This window comes from Notolepis coatsorum (assembly GCF_963971535.1).
Source record: "Notolepis coatsorum genome assembly, chromosome: 20".
NCBI lineage: Eukaryota > Metazoa > Chordata > Actinopteri > Aulopiformes > Paralepididae > Notolepis > Notolepis coatsorum.
Genome location: NC_140184.1, coordinates 51,928,876 through 51,945,232, shown reverse-complemented (window position 1 = coordinate 51,945,232; position 16,357 = coordinate 51,928,876). Strand labels below are relative to the sequence as shown.

General features: G+C 45.3%; 1 protein-coding gene across 3 annotated transcripts in view; it reads right to left on the bottom strand.

The window, feature by feature from the left end:
- Window positions 1–16,357, bottom strand: part of chd9 (chromodomain helicase DNA binding protein 9) — a 202,567-nt gene that overhangs the window by 91,458 nt on the left and 94,752 nt on the right. For all 3 annotated transcript variants that reach the window (XM_084337361.1, XM_084337363.1, XM_084337362.1), the window contains exons 10-13: window positions 15,703–15,824; window positions 12,893–13,136; window positions 5,274–5,450; window positions 2,667–2,810 (exon numbers count right to left, since the gene is read on the bottom strand). In XM_084337361.1, coding sequence (XP_084193487.1) covers window positions 2,667–2,810; window positions 5,274–5,450; window positions 12,893–13,136; window positions 15,703–15,824 — 687 coding nt within the window. The remainder of the gene's footprint in view (window positions 1–2,666; window positions 2,811–5,273; window positions 5,451–12,892; window positions 13,137–15,702; window positions 15,825–16,357) is intronic.

Sequence of the window (16,357 nt, the reverse complement as noted above, 5' to 3'; positions counted from 1 at the left end):
TTTTCGCTGAATGCATTGGAGTCAATGAGGAAATGGTTTTCTGCAGTGCTTTTTTTTTCTCACTTTTTACCAAAATCGCTCCTAATCACTAATTTCTGAATGGATTTTTATGAAATTTGGACATGGACACACACAAGACTTCAGGCCATACCAATTCTTTTGGAAATATACTTTTGGATATTGCAACTACTACAGGAAAACGTGAGTAGCAAGTCTTTCTACAACTCAAGTTCAGACCTATGTTACTCTATTTCATTAGCACTAAAAGTGAATTTTCTTTATTGTATCAGCAACTTCAGAATGTTATCTTTCAAAAGAGACCAGCATATACTTATGCATGTGCTATAAGTATAAAGTATAGTATTTTGGTTTGCAAAAAAGGGATGCAGTCCTCAAGTTAAAGTACAAAAAAAATCCACTTTTGGGGGCACCAGTTAAGAGGTTAAATGTATTACACCAACTGGTAGTAACATAATGCCAACATTATCTGACATAATTATGTGCCATCTGTTGGTCTATCTGTGTGTGTGCATGCTGTGACCTAGTTAGAAATTGTACCAGTCAGTTCCATATGTAGCAACAGGACCTTTTGCTCCATACAGCGAGCAGACAGCAGGTGGGGTGATTTGGAAAACAAACACTGCTGTCCCCAGACACCTGAGGAACACCTGTATGCCACTGGGCCTGGCTCTTTCATCTTGTTGTAGTCTAACCAGACACCTGAAGAACACCTGTATGCCACTGGGCCTGGCTCTCTTTCATCTTGTTGTAGTCTAACCAGACACCTGAAGAACACCTGTATGCCACTGGGCCTGGCTCTTTCATCTTGTTGTAGTCTAACCAGACACCTGAAGAACACCTGTATACCACTGGGCCTGGCTCTCTTTCATCTTGTTGTAGTCTAACCAGACACCTGAAGAACACCTGTATGCCACTGGGCCTGGCTCTCTTTCATCTTGTTGTAGTCTAACCAGACACCTGAAGAACACCTGTATGCCACTGGGCCTGGCTCTCTTTCATCTTGTTGTAGTCTAACCAGACACCTGAAGAACACCTGTATGCCACTGGGCCTGGCTCTCTTTCATCCTGTTGTAGTCTAACCAGACACCTGAAGAACACCTGTATGCCACTGGGCCTGGCTCTCTTTCATCTTGTTGTAGTCTAACCAGACACCTGAAGAACACCTGTATGCCACTGGGCCTGGCTCTCTTTCATCTTGTTGTAGTATGTTTTCACATTAGGAACGGTTGCCTCCGTTCCGTTCCCGAGAACGATAGTCTCCCCTCCCCACTACCTCGCTGGCCAGCTTTTAAACTACCAATCTCGTTTTGTTCGCGAGCACACTTGAGGGAGCAACACCCCGATGTTGGTAAAGCTGGCACTGCCACAGACGCGCTCTAGCTGGCGCTTCAACCCTTCTTTGCTCTCTGAGAAAGCATTTGGGGATCAAATGAGATAGAATAGAATAGATAGAATATGAATACTTTATTCATCCCGAGGGAAATTTGGCACTACAAATCGCTCACAGTAACCAGTAAACATTTAGGTAGACAAAAACAATGAGATCTCGACTCATTGAGTTTATGGAAACGAATGATACCGGTGATGTCTCCGACGCTACATTGTGGGAGTCTGATCATGACAGAGGAGAGGCTGATTCTTGCTGTGTCTGACAACCCAGTAATATACAACCTAAGGTATATACAACCTATAACACAGATGACACAACAATAAGCTCTCTCTGCGCTTTGGAAGCGCTCTGGGCATTAATAAATTTTATATCCAAAGCGCTACGCCTTGAAAAAAATGCTTTCTGTGGACACACCGCCTTAAGGTGGTATTGAGAGGGCCCATTATATCTTATGAAGCCTCTGAAAAGAGAGAAAGACGTAAGCGCTTGGCTGAAATTGAAACACAGCTTCCCTTGTTGGAGCAGGTTTACAGACTCTCACAATCCCAAACGGACCTAAATAATATTAAAAAATTTAAGTATGAATACAACTCTATTCTGGGCAAGCAGGTTAGCACCCTCCTCCTTAAACTCAGACAGAAGCACTTGTTACAGCAAGCCTCTTCCGTGTTTTGGTACAGTTGTGCTCACATTGGCAATCGTTCCGTGCCCGGGGACGCTGATTCGCTCCCCAGACCACCTTTTCAAGTGGTTCCGGAGACGGAACGGTTATCCGTCCCCGGGGGCGGAACACTGCGTTCTCACTACAGTACTTTTGGGGCAATCGTGCTCGGAAACGGCCCTGGATGCCTAGTGTGAAAGCACCCTAACCAGACACCTGAGGAACACCTGTATGCCACTGGGCCTGGCTCTATTTCATCTTGTTGTAGTCTAACCAGATTTTTTATATACTGTATATACATTTACTTGGCCCAGGCAAGTTGGCAAAGAACATCATAAAGCAATGGCCTCTGGGAGTAGGTACAGAAGGAAGGCTCCAGTTGGGAGCTGGCAGGTACAGTTGAGTCTGGAACTGTTTGTTAGAGAAGCTGCTTCAAGAGTAAACATAAAACGGCACTCAACCTGCTCCGACTGGCCTTACCTTGCAATGGGAATACATTTGTTTTAACAAAGAAATATCTTCTGCACCATGACGCTGAAAACTATCTTGGGAAAAGGAACATATTTAAACTCTTGTCTCCTCCTCTGACTGTACCTGCTCCTCTGTCTTGAGGTCTCCAAACTCCTGCATGAAGGTGGTCTCCGAGGGGAAGCGTGCTGGTTCCAGGAAGTGCAACAGACTGAAGAGCTCCTCTACCGTGTTCTGGAGAGGAGTTCCTGTCAGCAGGACTTTGTGCTCCTGGAGAGGGACATGGAGACAGGGTCAACATGACATAGAGACAGGGTCAACAGGACATAGAGACAGGGTCAACAGGACAGGGAGACAGGGTGAACAGGACAGGGAGACAGGGTCAACAGGACATAGAGACAGGGTCAACAGGACATAGAGACAGGGTCAACAGGACAGGGAGACAGGGTGAACAGGACAGGGAGACAGGGTCAACAGGACATAGAGACAGGGTCAACAGGACAGAGAGACAGGGTCAACAGGACAGATAGACAGGGTCAACAGGACAGATATACAGGGTCAACAGGACAGAGAGACAGGGTCAACAGGACAGAGAGACAGGGAGACAGAGAGACAGGGTCAACATGACAGAGACATGGAGACAGGGTCAACAGGACAGAGAGACAGGGTCAACAGGACAGGGAGACAGGGTCAACAGGACAGGGAGACAGGACAGGGAGACAGGGTCAACAGGACAGAGAGACAGGGTCAACAGGACAGGGAGACAGGGTCAACAGGACAGAGAGACAGGGTCAACAGGACAGGGAGACAGGGTCAACAGGACAGACAGACAGGGTCAACAGGACAGGGAGACAGGGTCAACAGGACAGAGAGACAGGGAGACATGACAGAGAGACAGGGTCAACAGGACAGAGAGACAGGGTCAACATGACAGGGAGACAGGGAGACAGGACAGAGAGACAGGGTCAACATGACAGGGAGACAGGGAGACAGGACAGAGAGACAGGGTCAACATGACAGAGAGACAGGGAGACAGGGTCAACAGGACAGAGAGACAGGGCAGAGACAGGACAGAGAGACAGGGTCAACAGGACAGGGAGACAGGGTCAACAGGACAGAGAGACAGGGAGACAGGACAGAGAGACAGGGATACAGGACAGAGAGACAGGGTCAACAGGGCAGAGAGACAGGGATACAGGACAGAGAGACAGGGTCAACAGGACAGAGAGACAGGGATACAGTACAGAGAGACAGGGTCAACAGGACAGAGAGACAGGGTCAACAGGACAGGGAGACAGGGTCAACAGGACAGAGAGACAGGGTCAACAGGACAGAGATACAGGGTCAACAGGACAGAGAGACAGGGTCAACAGGACAGAGAGACAGGGTCAACAGGACAGGGAGACAGGGTCAACAGGACAGAGAGACAGGGAGACAGGACAGAGAGACAGGGTCAACAGGACAGGGAGACAGGGTCAACAGGACAGGGAGACAGGGTCAACAGGACAGAGAGACAGGGTCAACAGGACAGAGAGACAGGGTCAACAGGACAGGGAGACAGGGCAGAGAGACAGGCTCAACAGGACAGAGATATAGGGAGATCGGACAGAGAGACAGGGAGACAGGACAGAGAGACAGGGTCAACAAGACAGAGAGACAGGGTCAACAGGACAGGGAGACAGGGTCAACAGGACAGAGAGACAGGGAGACAGGACAGAGAGACAGGGTCAACAGGACAGAGAGACAGGGAGACAGGACAGATAGACAGGGTCAACAGGACAGAGAGACAGGGTCAACAGGACAGAGAGACAGGGTCAACAGGACAGGGAGACAGGACAGAGAGACAGGCTCAACAGGACAGAGATATAGGGAGATCGGACAGAGAGACAGGGAGACAGGACAGAGAGACAGGGTCAACAAGACAGAGAGACAGGGTCAACAGGACAGGGAGACAGGGTCAACAGGACAGAGAGACAGGGAGACAGGACAGAGAGACAGGGTCAACAGGACAGGGAGACAGGGTCAACAGGACAGAGAGACAGGGTCAACAGGACAGAGAGACAGGGAGACAGGACAGATAGACAGGGTCAACAGGACAGAGAGACAGGGTCAACAGGACAGAGAGACAGGGTCAACAGGACAGATATATAGGGAGATAGGACAGAGAGACAGGGAGACAGGACAGAGAGACAGGGAGACAGGACAGATAGACAGGGTCAACAGGACAGAGAGACAGGGTCAACAGGACAGAGAGACAGGGAGACAGGACAGATAGACAGGGTCAACAGGACAGAGAGACAGGGTCAACAGGACAGAGGTGAACTGACAGGGTGAACCGAACACATAACCTTGCTTTTGAACTTCTTGTTAATAGTCTATGGACTTCATTATAGGGCTGTCCGCAACTAAAGGATTTCATAGTGGGCTGAAGACTACGGTAGGTTTTCATCGCCTTATCGAATGGTCCCTTATTTCACTACTGCAAATGAATGAGCAAAATGACAGATTGCCAGAGAGCTGCCTAAAATGTATAATTAATTACTAATGGTATAACATGACAAGAACATCAAGAATACTCTATCAAGACCCAAATGCTTAAATTGTGGCCTAATGGACTATGAAGGGCAAGCAGCCCCAGACTTCATACTTAGCGCCTTGTTATTATGAATGCCATCATGCACACTTTAAAACACTAGTAGACATATGATACGTGTTTTATGAGGTTTTGCTTACCAGATTCATGAGTTTGAAGCCCTCTAGCAGCTTGCAGTTCTTGTTCTTGAGGCGGTGGGCCTCGTCAATGATTACACAGCGCCATTCAATAGCGTTGAGCTCAGGACAGCCTCCCAGGATCATCTCATAGGTGGTGATGACAGCCTGGAACCTGTAAGCTCCACGCAGCACACGGCCCTAAAAACACACACCTACCCTGTTAAAGACGGCTCTTCATTCAATACAATAATAATAATAATAATGAATTACATTTATATAGTGCTTTTCTCAGACTCAAAGCACTCCCCACAATGTAGGGTGGAAATGTCCTCCTTCACCACCGCTGGTAGCACCCAACCTTGGGCTTACGCAGGCTCAATGGCTGCCATACACTAGGACCAGGTACACATCACACTACACAATCGCTGAACGGCTCAGGCGTCAGGGATTGACATTAGCCAATTAAGGGGAAGGGATGATTAGGTGACCTTGATGTCAGAGACCTGATTGGGAATTTGGCCAGTCTTTTGCGATAGGGTTCTTTAACGACCGAATTCAGTCAGGACCTCGGTTTAGCGGGACGAAGGACGGCACTCGCAGCTGTACAATGTCCCTATCACCAAACAGGGGCATTGTTACCGACAAGTCCAGAGGACAGAGTGCTCCCTGCTGGACAACAACACCACTTTCCAACAACGGCCATGACCAGGGCTCGAACCGGTGATCTTCCGATCATGAGTCCGGAGCTCTACTCATGTAGCCACGCTGCCGGCCAATACAGGCAACTCTGTGCTCATGTGTGTGTTTCTTGGGAAGCTGTGGGAAAAGGTTCAGTTACTTTGTGCCAAAGGAAAGTAAAGGCTCCGGTCTGCTTTGAGGTGTTTTCAAATATATCCTCATAGGACTCTAGAATTCATTCAATGACCTGTGGCAATCTTTAAAAAAAAGAAATAATCACACCGGTATGATCATACACCTCAAAAGGGTTCAATTATGCAGAAAAACTCACTGTCACTCACTACTATTTTGCACTGTCCTCCAAGATGATGAAATGACAGCATAACAGGGCTTGACACTTACGTTTGTCCCAAGGAGCACATGTGCTGCTAAATGAAAAAAAATTAGGAGCACACAAAACAATTTAGGAGCACAGTCCGTACAGTCACTTTTTTCAGTAGGGTTGGGTAACGTTTGGATTTTAGAGATTGAGGTTCTGGTGCTGCTTATCGAATCTGGTTCATCTTATCAAATTGGATTATAATATTTGTGGCGGGAGATACAATTAAATATCAAGAACCAAAATGATTCTACCTTTCATTCTTGTCAGATTTAGGCTATAGTAAGTACATTATGAACCATGGCATGGGATCTTTTTCTCTTAACCTGCTGTAACTTAGCCTTTCGTTTCCGGAGGGTTGAAGCAAATGCTCTGCTCACACGCTTTGTTCATGCAAGCACTTAACCAGTGAAATTACGTTGGTCCAAGCAACAGGTCTTGGTAGTTGAGTAGATTATATGCAGCGGGGAAATAAAGATCATTGAACTGTCAGTTGTAGGATATAATCTTTACGTGCACATGTGCTCCTAAATATTTTTTCTGGTTCGCAAACATAGATTTTTTGGTCACAAATGTGAGTGAAATGCTCGCACTGTTGAGCCCTGCAATGTAACTAACACAGCATATAAAGACAGGAGGACACAATGTAACACAGCATATAAAGACAGGAGGACACAATGTAACACAGCATATAAAGACAGGAGGACACAATGTAACACAGCATATAAAGACAGGAGGACACAATGTAGGGTGAGGGCCTCAGTGTTGTCCGACCAGTCCAGATTTTTGTTCATGTGAACTCCAAGAAACTTGTAGGACTCCACCATCTCTACCTCCTCCCCTCCAAGGATTATGGGAGAAGGGCGACCCTTCCTACCTCTCCGATAGATGTAACACAGCATAATAAAGACAGGAGGACACAATGTAACTAACACAGCATAATAAAGACAGGAGGACACAATGTAACTAACACATCATAATAAAGACAGGAGGACACAATGTAACTAACACATCATAATAAAGACAGGAGGACACAATGTAACTAACACATCATAATAAAGACAGGAGGACACAATGTAACACATCATAATAAAGACAGGAGGACACAATGTAACTAACACATCATAATAAAGACAGGAGGACACAATGTAACACAGCATAATAAAGACAGGAGGACACAATGTAACTAACACATCATAATAAAGACAGGAGGACACAATGTAACACAGCATAATAAAGACAGGAGGACACAATGTAACTAACACAGCATAATAAAGACAGGAGGACACAATGTAACTAACAGCATAATAAAGACAGGAGGACACAATGTAACTAACACATCATAATAAAGACAGGAGGACACAATGTAACTAACACATCATAATAAAGACAGGAGGACACAATGTAACTAACACAGCATAATAAAGACAGGAGGACACAATGTAGGGTGAGGGCCTCAGTGTTGTCCGACCAGTCCAGATTTTTGTTCATGTGAACTCCAAGAAACTTGTAGGACTCCACCATCTCTACCTCCTCCCCTCCAAGGATTATGGGAGAAGGGCGACCCTTCCTACCTCTCCGATAGATGTAACACAGCATAATAAAGACAGGAGGACACAATGTAACTAACAGCATAATAAAGACAGGAGGACACAATGTAACACATCATAATAAAGACAGGAGGACACAATGTAACACATCATAATAAAGACAGGAGGACACAATGTAACACAGCATAATAAAGACAGGAGGACACAATGTAACACATCATAATAAAGACAGGAGGACACAATGTAACTAACACATCATAATAAAGACAGGAGGACACAATGTAACTAACACATCATAATAAAGACAGGAGGACACAATGTAACACAGCATAATAAAGACAGGAGGACACAATGTAACTAACACATCATAATAAAGACAGGAGGACACAATGTAACACAGCATAATAAAGACAGGAGGACACAATGTAACACAGCATAATAAAGACAGGAGGACACAATGTAACTAACACAGCATAATAAAGACAGGAGGACACAATGTAACTAACACATCATAATAAAGACAGGAGGACACAATGTAACTAACACAGCATAATAAAGACAGGAGGACACAATGTAACACAGCATAATAAAGACAGGAGGACACAATGTAACTAACACATCATAATAAAGACAGGAGGACACAATGTAACACAGCATAATAAAGACAGGAGGACACAATGTAACTAACACAGCATAATAAAGACAGGAGGACACAATGTAACACAGCATAATAAAGACAGGAGGACACAATGTAACTAACACAGCATAATAAAGACAGGAGGACACAATGTAACTAACACAGCATAATAAAGACAGGAGGACACAATGTAACTAACACAGCATAATAAAGACAGGAGGACACAATGTAACTAACACAGCATAATAAAGACAGGAGGACACAATGTAACTAACACAGCATAATAAAGACAGGAGGACACAATGTAACTAACACATCATAATAAAGACAGGAGGACACAATGTAACTAACAGCATAATAAAGACAGGAGGACACAATGTAACTAACACATCATAATAAAGACAGGAGGACACAATGTAACTAACACATCATAATAAAGACAGGAGGACACAATGTAACTAACACAGCATAATAAAGACAGGAGGACACAATGTAACTAACACAGCATAATAAAGACAGGAGGACACAATGTAACACATCATAATAAAGACAGGAGGACACAATGTAACACATCATAATAAAGACAGGAGGACACAATGTAACACAGCATAATAAAGACAGGAGGACACAATGTAACACAGCATAATAAAGACAGGAGGACACAATGTAACACAGCATAATAAAAGACAGGAGGAATATAACTGCCATTCATAATGTACAGCACAGGGAGAGTGGGACACAATGTAACTAATGCAGCGTATAAAGCTGAATTTGAAGGGTGGCACATGCCAAGCAGTCGCTTAGCTCCAGGCATGTAGGCCACACTGGCGCTCTGTGTGACGTCTCATGACAGCAGTTAGAGAGCTCTTTAGCATTCAGATGTACGGTAGGAGGAGGGCTGAGGAGAACACAGCCAAGCTAAAGATGTCATCGCTGCGCCCGGGGGGTGGGTCTCTCTCTCTCAGCAGAACTCAGACAGATCAAAGAAGCTTGGCTGTAGCATGGCTTTGTGTTTCTGAGGAGAGACTGGATACTGAGGATTCCTCCATGCGTCAAGGCTGTGCTCTCACACACGCTTGTGTGTCCCACTCTCCCCCTGCTGTATGTTACATAATGCCAGTTACATTCCTCCTGTCTATTCAACCTCAGTCCTGATAAGAAGACGTGCCCTACTGAGACAGCTCGCCATATAACTCGCCAAGACTCCACGCCGCTCATATCATGTGAGTCAAATGGAACCATTACTCTTAATGGAGCTGCAGACTCGAGACTCAAGCTCCCTGTGCTTCCAGCTCAGTTGGGAAGAGTGGCGATATTAGCTCCTATTAGCCTGTCTTTAATTAACCTCAACTAACTAAATGATTCAGTCTATTCAATCAACAGTTCAATGACCTACGTCACACTCACAGTTTGCATGTTGGTGGTAATATTTTGAAATGTAAAGGGGACCTATTAAGAATTCCTGTATTTTGCATTGTTTTTACAGAATTCCTGTATTTTGCATTGTTTTTACAGAATGAGGGGTTGTCCCAACATTGTGAAAATGTTAAATATGTGCATTGTGCCTTTTCTGCAGTTCAGCTGTGACAAAAAACGTCCTTCTTGAAACGGGCCATTCATAATTGCAGCCACAATGGCCATAGTTGATAATGTGCATGTGAAGATATCATGATAAAATGCGTGTGTACAAGATGGCGGCTAAAATATGTTTCTGACAAAACAACAAGAGTGCTGGATCTGTAATGTCTATAGTCTGAAAGTTGGATCTCAATTTTGTTCGATGGTACAGGCTTGCACACCACTGCTAAAAGTACAATACTTTTCATATTTGTACGATAAAATCAGCTTGCTTGTTACAGGCACATAAACAGCCCATTGAGAACAGGACTGAAACAGATAGAGCAGGGGTCGGCAACCCTAGGCACGCGGCAGCATTTTCATTGGCCAAAAATGATTTTATCTTGTTGAAATCCTCCCACAGGTTATTTTTTGTAAGTCGACTTTTTTTGCACACCCCTATGACATGTCAAAACACCTCTTGAACAGCCATTGGCTGTTGCACGGCTTTTTTCTTTTTAGTTTGAGTGAAGGTAGCCTACGGCCTCCCGCTCGCATTTCCCATGGTACTAATCACACAGTGCCACGGTTGCGTTATGTATAGTTGTAGATGTCATGATGGCAACCCCGCTAGCTAAGAAAGCTAAAGTAAAGGAAGTTTGGGCATTCCAGCCCTCGTGGACAGAAGAGTACAAGACAAGACTGACAAGAGTGAGTGAGGTCAACACTCTGTGAGCAGATCTTCTCGTACAAGAAGTATGTGCTTAGCCCCTCCCGGAGTTGATTGACCACTCCGAAGCATGTGTGCAACTTAAAGTGACCAACTACACACCCCAGATAACGGAGATCAGCTAAGCAAAACAGGGCCAGGGATCACACTGACTAGTAGGCAGCTGTTTATTTTCCTACACATGGGTTTGCATGTGAACTTGAACTTGAATGTGCATATACAGGGCTCTCACATATATAGAGCATACGTGCATATATGTGGCATGTTCATGCATGCGCACATGTATGCACTTACCTGGGATTGATGTGTTTTTAAAGACTGCAAAACAAGCTTATTTTATTGGAGATCTGTCCATAAAGACTCAAACGCTCTCTCTAGCTGCCTGTGTGTGTGTGTGTGTGTGTGTGTGTGTGTGTGTGTGTGTGGGTGTAGGGCTAGGGGAGCTGTCCACCTTGTATGTGGTGCTGAACTTTGCGCACGATTGCTTGGTAACATGAGCTATGTCATGTCTGCTCGACATTAGCTTGATAACGTGAGTTCATGTTAACGTTAGCCGCCTCAGTTAAACCTTGCAACGCCTCGTTAGATGAAGCTTGCAAATCCCCCTCACAGATTACTTTCTCCTCATCTATTTTTCGCTCAAAATAAAAATGAATGGGCAAATGCCAGTGAAATGGTCGCACTGTATGTAGCTGTTTGTCTCCATCGCTTTCCCCCCCCAACTCAAGATTTAGGGTTGATACAACCATAATAATAATAATAATAATAATAATAATAATAATAATAATAATAATAATAATAATAATAATAATAATAATAATAATGTAAAAATTATCATTAAAAAGACTATATGTGAATAAACATCCCACCAGGCAGCATGGCCCTGGTAAGTGAAGGAGATGACACTCTTGACTTCAGAGAAAGGGAGTGAGATAAGATTCAACTGAGAGGCTTTTGCAACAAAGGGCCAAGGATTTCATACACACCTGATGTTATGAATTCTGAAGGGCTTTCTTCAGGATCGACAAAGTAATAAAACCCTTGCAGCCAAGGTTTAAGGTGGCAGTATTACAAGGTTGGTACTGTATGAGGTTTGTACTGAACCAATAGACAATGAAAAGGCAAAAACACCCACCAAAATGTCACAGAATATGATTTAATTACAGACTGAATTACTAATATGGATGGATGGACGGACGGACAGCATTTATATAGCACGTTTATCCAAAGCGCTTTACTACTTATGCCTCACACTCACTCATTCACACACCAACGGTGGAAGCAACCATGCAAGGTGCCAACCTGCTCATTGGGAGCAGTTAGGGGTTCCCGGAATCGAACCGGGAAGTTTCTGATTACTAGATGACCGCTCTACCTCCTGAGCCACTAATAATGTTAAATGCACTAGAAATCTAAATCAAAGAAAGAAATCAAAATGGCGGGTGGCCGGGTAGCGCAGCGCAGCATAGACAGTGGGATCGAATCCAGCTGCGGTACCTCCGGCTTGGTCGGCCGTCCATACTGACACAATTGGCATTGTCAGCGGGTGGGAAAGCCGTTGGGGTGGGTCCTGGTCGTTGTAAACAGCGACTCCTACAGGTCGGTCGGGGCGCCTGCACAGCGAGGGAAGGATCTGGGGGAGGTAGTGTGACCCTTCCACACATTACACTCCCCCAGTGAGAGTCCGCGCTGCCAGGTGAAAATAAGTGGTGGGCTGGCTACACGTGTCGGAGGAAGCATGGGATAGTCTCCGCCCTCCCAGACCGACGGTAGGGGGTAGAGTGAGCAACGACCAGGAAGGGGATTGGGAATTGGCATAACGACTAACATTGGGATGGGAGAAAAATGGAAAAAGGAGGGGGGAAAAGATAATAATAATAAAAAAAAAAATCAAAATGGCATAAACTGCCATTTTGTGTGATTTGTTAAATGGATTGCTGAAAAAAATTAAATCATGAATTGCAGAAATATCACACCCTTCGATTAGCAGCATCGTTGTTACAACACGTCCAAGACTGGGGGGGGGGTATCATTAAAGCTTCTCTATGCTGTAATGATACAGACAAACGCACACGTACAAAGAAGAGAAAACCCGTGGCTCACGCTCACCTGCGAGTCCCTGAAGTACATCTCGTACTGCTGCAGCATCTGCCGGCTCACCAGGCTGCCGTGGTACACGATCACGTTGAGGTGGGTCCACGAGCGGAACTCACGCTCCCAGTTGGTGATGGTGGAGAGCGGGGCGATGATGAGGAAGGGAGCCCGGATGCCCAAGCGGTAGATCTCCTCCAGGAAGGTGATGGACTGGATGGTCTTCCCCAGGCCCATCTCGTCTGCCAGGATACAGTTTCGTCTGACGGAGGGGTGTGTGTGTGTGTGTGTGTGTGTGAGAGAGAGAGAGAGAGAGAGAGAGAGAGAGAGCGAGAGAGCGAGAGAGCGAGAGAGAGAGAAGAGAGAGAGAGAGAGAGAGGAGTGTGGGATGGAGGTCGTAAAAAAGAAGGACGTAGGGGAAGAAGACCAGAAAGACAGAACATTAAAAAGGAATAAATTGGAGTACATTGGGGGAGTGGAAAGTTATGATCAGCAACAATAACAGTCCTAAGGGCCAAGAGAAGGAGGTTTCTACTGTGGATGCTGGTGCTCAGGCCAGACATTTATTAGATTGTCCAGTGGGTGGGGGTATTAAGTCTTGATATTTCAATGTGCAGATATTCCCACCGGCCTCCTAAGCACGCACGCACGAGCACACACACGCACACACACACACACACACACACAAACACAGTGTGACTCCAGAAGCAATGTGCAATGTTTACTCTTCCGACCGTGGGCGAAGGAAAGGCAAGGGAAGAGAAGTGCGTGCGTGCGTGTGTACACCTATACAGGGAGAGTCTGACTTTGCCACAGAGGCCTGAGCTAATATTATGAAGTCAGCCAAATTATGATGTACTCTCAAAAGACAACAGGAAAAAAAGCATTCATTATTAATCATCTACATTCCCTCTGCATCAGAAGCTCTGCGCTTATGTTTCTCAGAATCATCATGCAATCCAACATTCTGTCTGCATGGTGATATCAAAGCTACATAAGTACAGCCTAGTACCAACACCCACCGTGCATTCCACTCTACTGCTACAAAGTAGGAACACTTCCAGGGCCGGACTGGGGAAATAATTCATACCGGGAGATATAGCGCGAAATATAGCCCCAGTCAGGCCACTTTTTAAGCGGGGGGTCTGGGGGTCCCCCACCAGGATTTTTCTTGTTACAAAGACTTAATTTCCTGCATTCTGGTGAATTTTAGTGCATGTGAATCGCAAACTAATGAGCCAACAATTGCTTAGTACAATGTACTGTTATGAACCTCAAATAAAACTGTTGTGGCACTAGCAATGCTACTCTCTCCACCTTCAAAAAGAAAAAAGCAAGAACACAACATATTTGTCTATTTACTATTACAATACAGTTAATCACTCTCTCCACCTATTCAAACAGAGCAAGAGCACAATACCATATTCACTTTACTGATGCACTACCCATCAACAGTTAAAATAGCCCTTACACAAACATTAAATAACAGACCTTTCATTATTACAAAACTACCTGGCTCACTGCCTGGCTGTTACAGTATTCTGCAGAGTGCCATCTGCCATTCCATTCGCCGCCTCCACTGTCAATCAGTTGTATCACCTGGTCCCGCCTCCACCAATCACAAACGGCAGACGGCTCCATTGTGTGTGTGTGATCCGAGGGAGAGAGTCAGATAGTTCTCCAACTCTGTCGCAGACAGTGAAATCCTGGTTGTTCCCCACCCACCTAGGTTATCTAACTATCGCGCCGCGCCGCCGGCACAACTAGAAACAATGGCCTGGCAACATTTTTTTTTTTTTTTAATCTGTGCAGGCCAGGCCACCGGGAAAACTCCCGGTGCTCCCGATGGCCAGTCCGGGCCTGAACACTTCCGATATGTACTGACACTTCCAGTCTGGTTTCCCTACACAGACAGTTTGTCTCTGTCTTTTCTGTTGGGATCAGACATGGAGTAAGTAGTGCATGGCTTGGCTTGTTCTCCAACGACATGGACCACATCACAGAGAGAGAGAGAGAGAGAGACAGAGAGAGAGAGATAGAGAGATAGAGAGAGAGAGAGAGAGAGAGAGAGAGAGAGAGAGAGAGAGAGAGAGAGAGAGAGAGAGAGAGAGAGAGAGAGAGAGAGAGGTGAGGGACATAGAATAGAGGGAGAGAGAAAGCAAGAGAGAGAGAGAGAGAGCGAGAGAGAGGGGGTATAGAGAAAAGAGGGAGGGAGAGAGAGAAGAGTGAGTGAGAAAGAGAAGAGAGGGAGAGAGAGAAGAGGATATAGAGGGAGAAGAGGGAGAGAGAAGAGAGAGGGAGAAAAGAGCGAGGGAGAGAATATAGTGTGGCAAAGACCAAGACATTATACAGAGAAACGTCTTTGCTGGAACAAGCTGGAACGTATTTGACAAGCATCTATTCTAGCAGTTAGTTTGGCCACAGCTGAGGTGCTGTTCCATAATCTAACCTGTCCCCAGGAAAACAGTTACAGTAGCAAGAGTTCCAGTTTTAACAACAAGATTGCTTTTGATCTGCAATGTATAGTCAGAAAGTTGGATCTGAATTGTGTTTGACGGTACAGGCTGGTGCACCACTGCTAGATGTACAATACTTTCGTATTTGTACGATAAAAGCAGCTCACTTGTTACAGGCACAGAAACAGCCCATTGAGAACAGGACTGAAACAGAGAGGTATAGAAGCTGCTAGAATGTTTATTATATGGATAAAAAGGTCAGGCCACACAAAGTACAATTCTGGACTCACACATGAATGATTATTCTAATATTCTAACTCATTCCTTGTGTGTGTGCGTGTGCACGTGTGTGTGTGTGTGTGCTCTGCTGACCTGTTGTACCAGTTGAAGAGAAGCCAGTTGACTCCTTCCAGCTGGTAATCCCTGAGGCTGTTGGCGCTCCTGTACTCCCTAGACTGGTCCCGCTTCTTCCACAGACTGGCCGGGGGCCGGTCCTGAGGGACACAGCAAACAGTTACACAGAGGAAAGCACAGAGACAACCGCAACCAGGGACTGAAACTGACTTGAGATTAGGGGTGGGAATCACCAGAGGCCTCACGAGAAATATGAGAAAAATAAACAGTGTAAACTATATAATTACCTCTGAATATAAAAATATGAGGTTTACCACAATGAAATGTAGGTTTGAGTGACATAATTTTTTTTTTAAATATATGTAAGGGATAATGTATGGCTACTACGTTTAAAACACCTCGGCGCGGCGCCTCGGTATTTTAAACTCCGTGTCGGTCAATTATTTTGCGACAATGACCGAGTAGGCTATACATTATCCCGCTTATTACATGGCTAACTTACTAACAATATACCTAATTCATTTTACATCGACTCGCAACACTGGTTCTGGCTCCGCTCGTCGCTCCGCCCCCTGTCATCGCCGGCAGCAGAACACCGAGTGTCTAATTGCACTGAAACAGTGTGTGTCAGTGGGCTTGATTGCGAACAGCTGCGCACTGCGGTCATTATTGA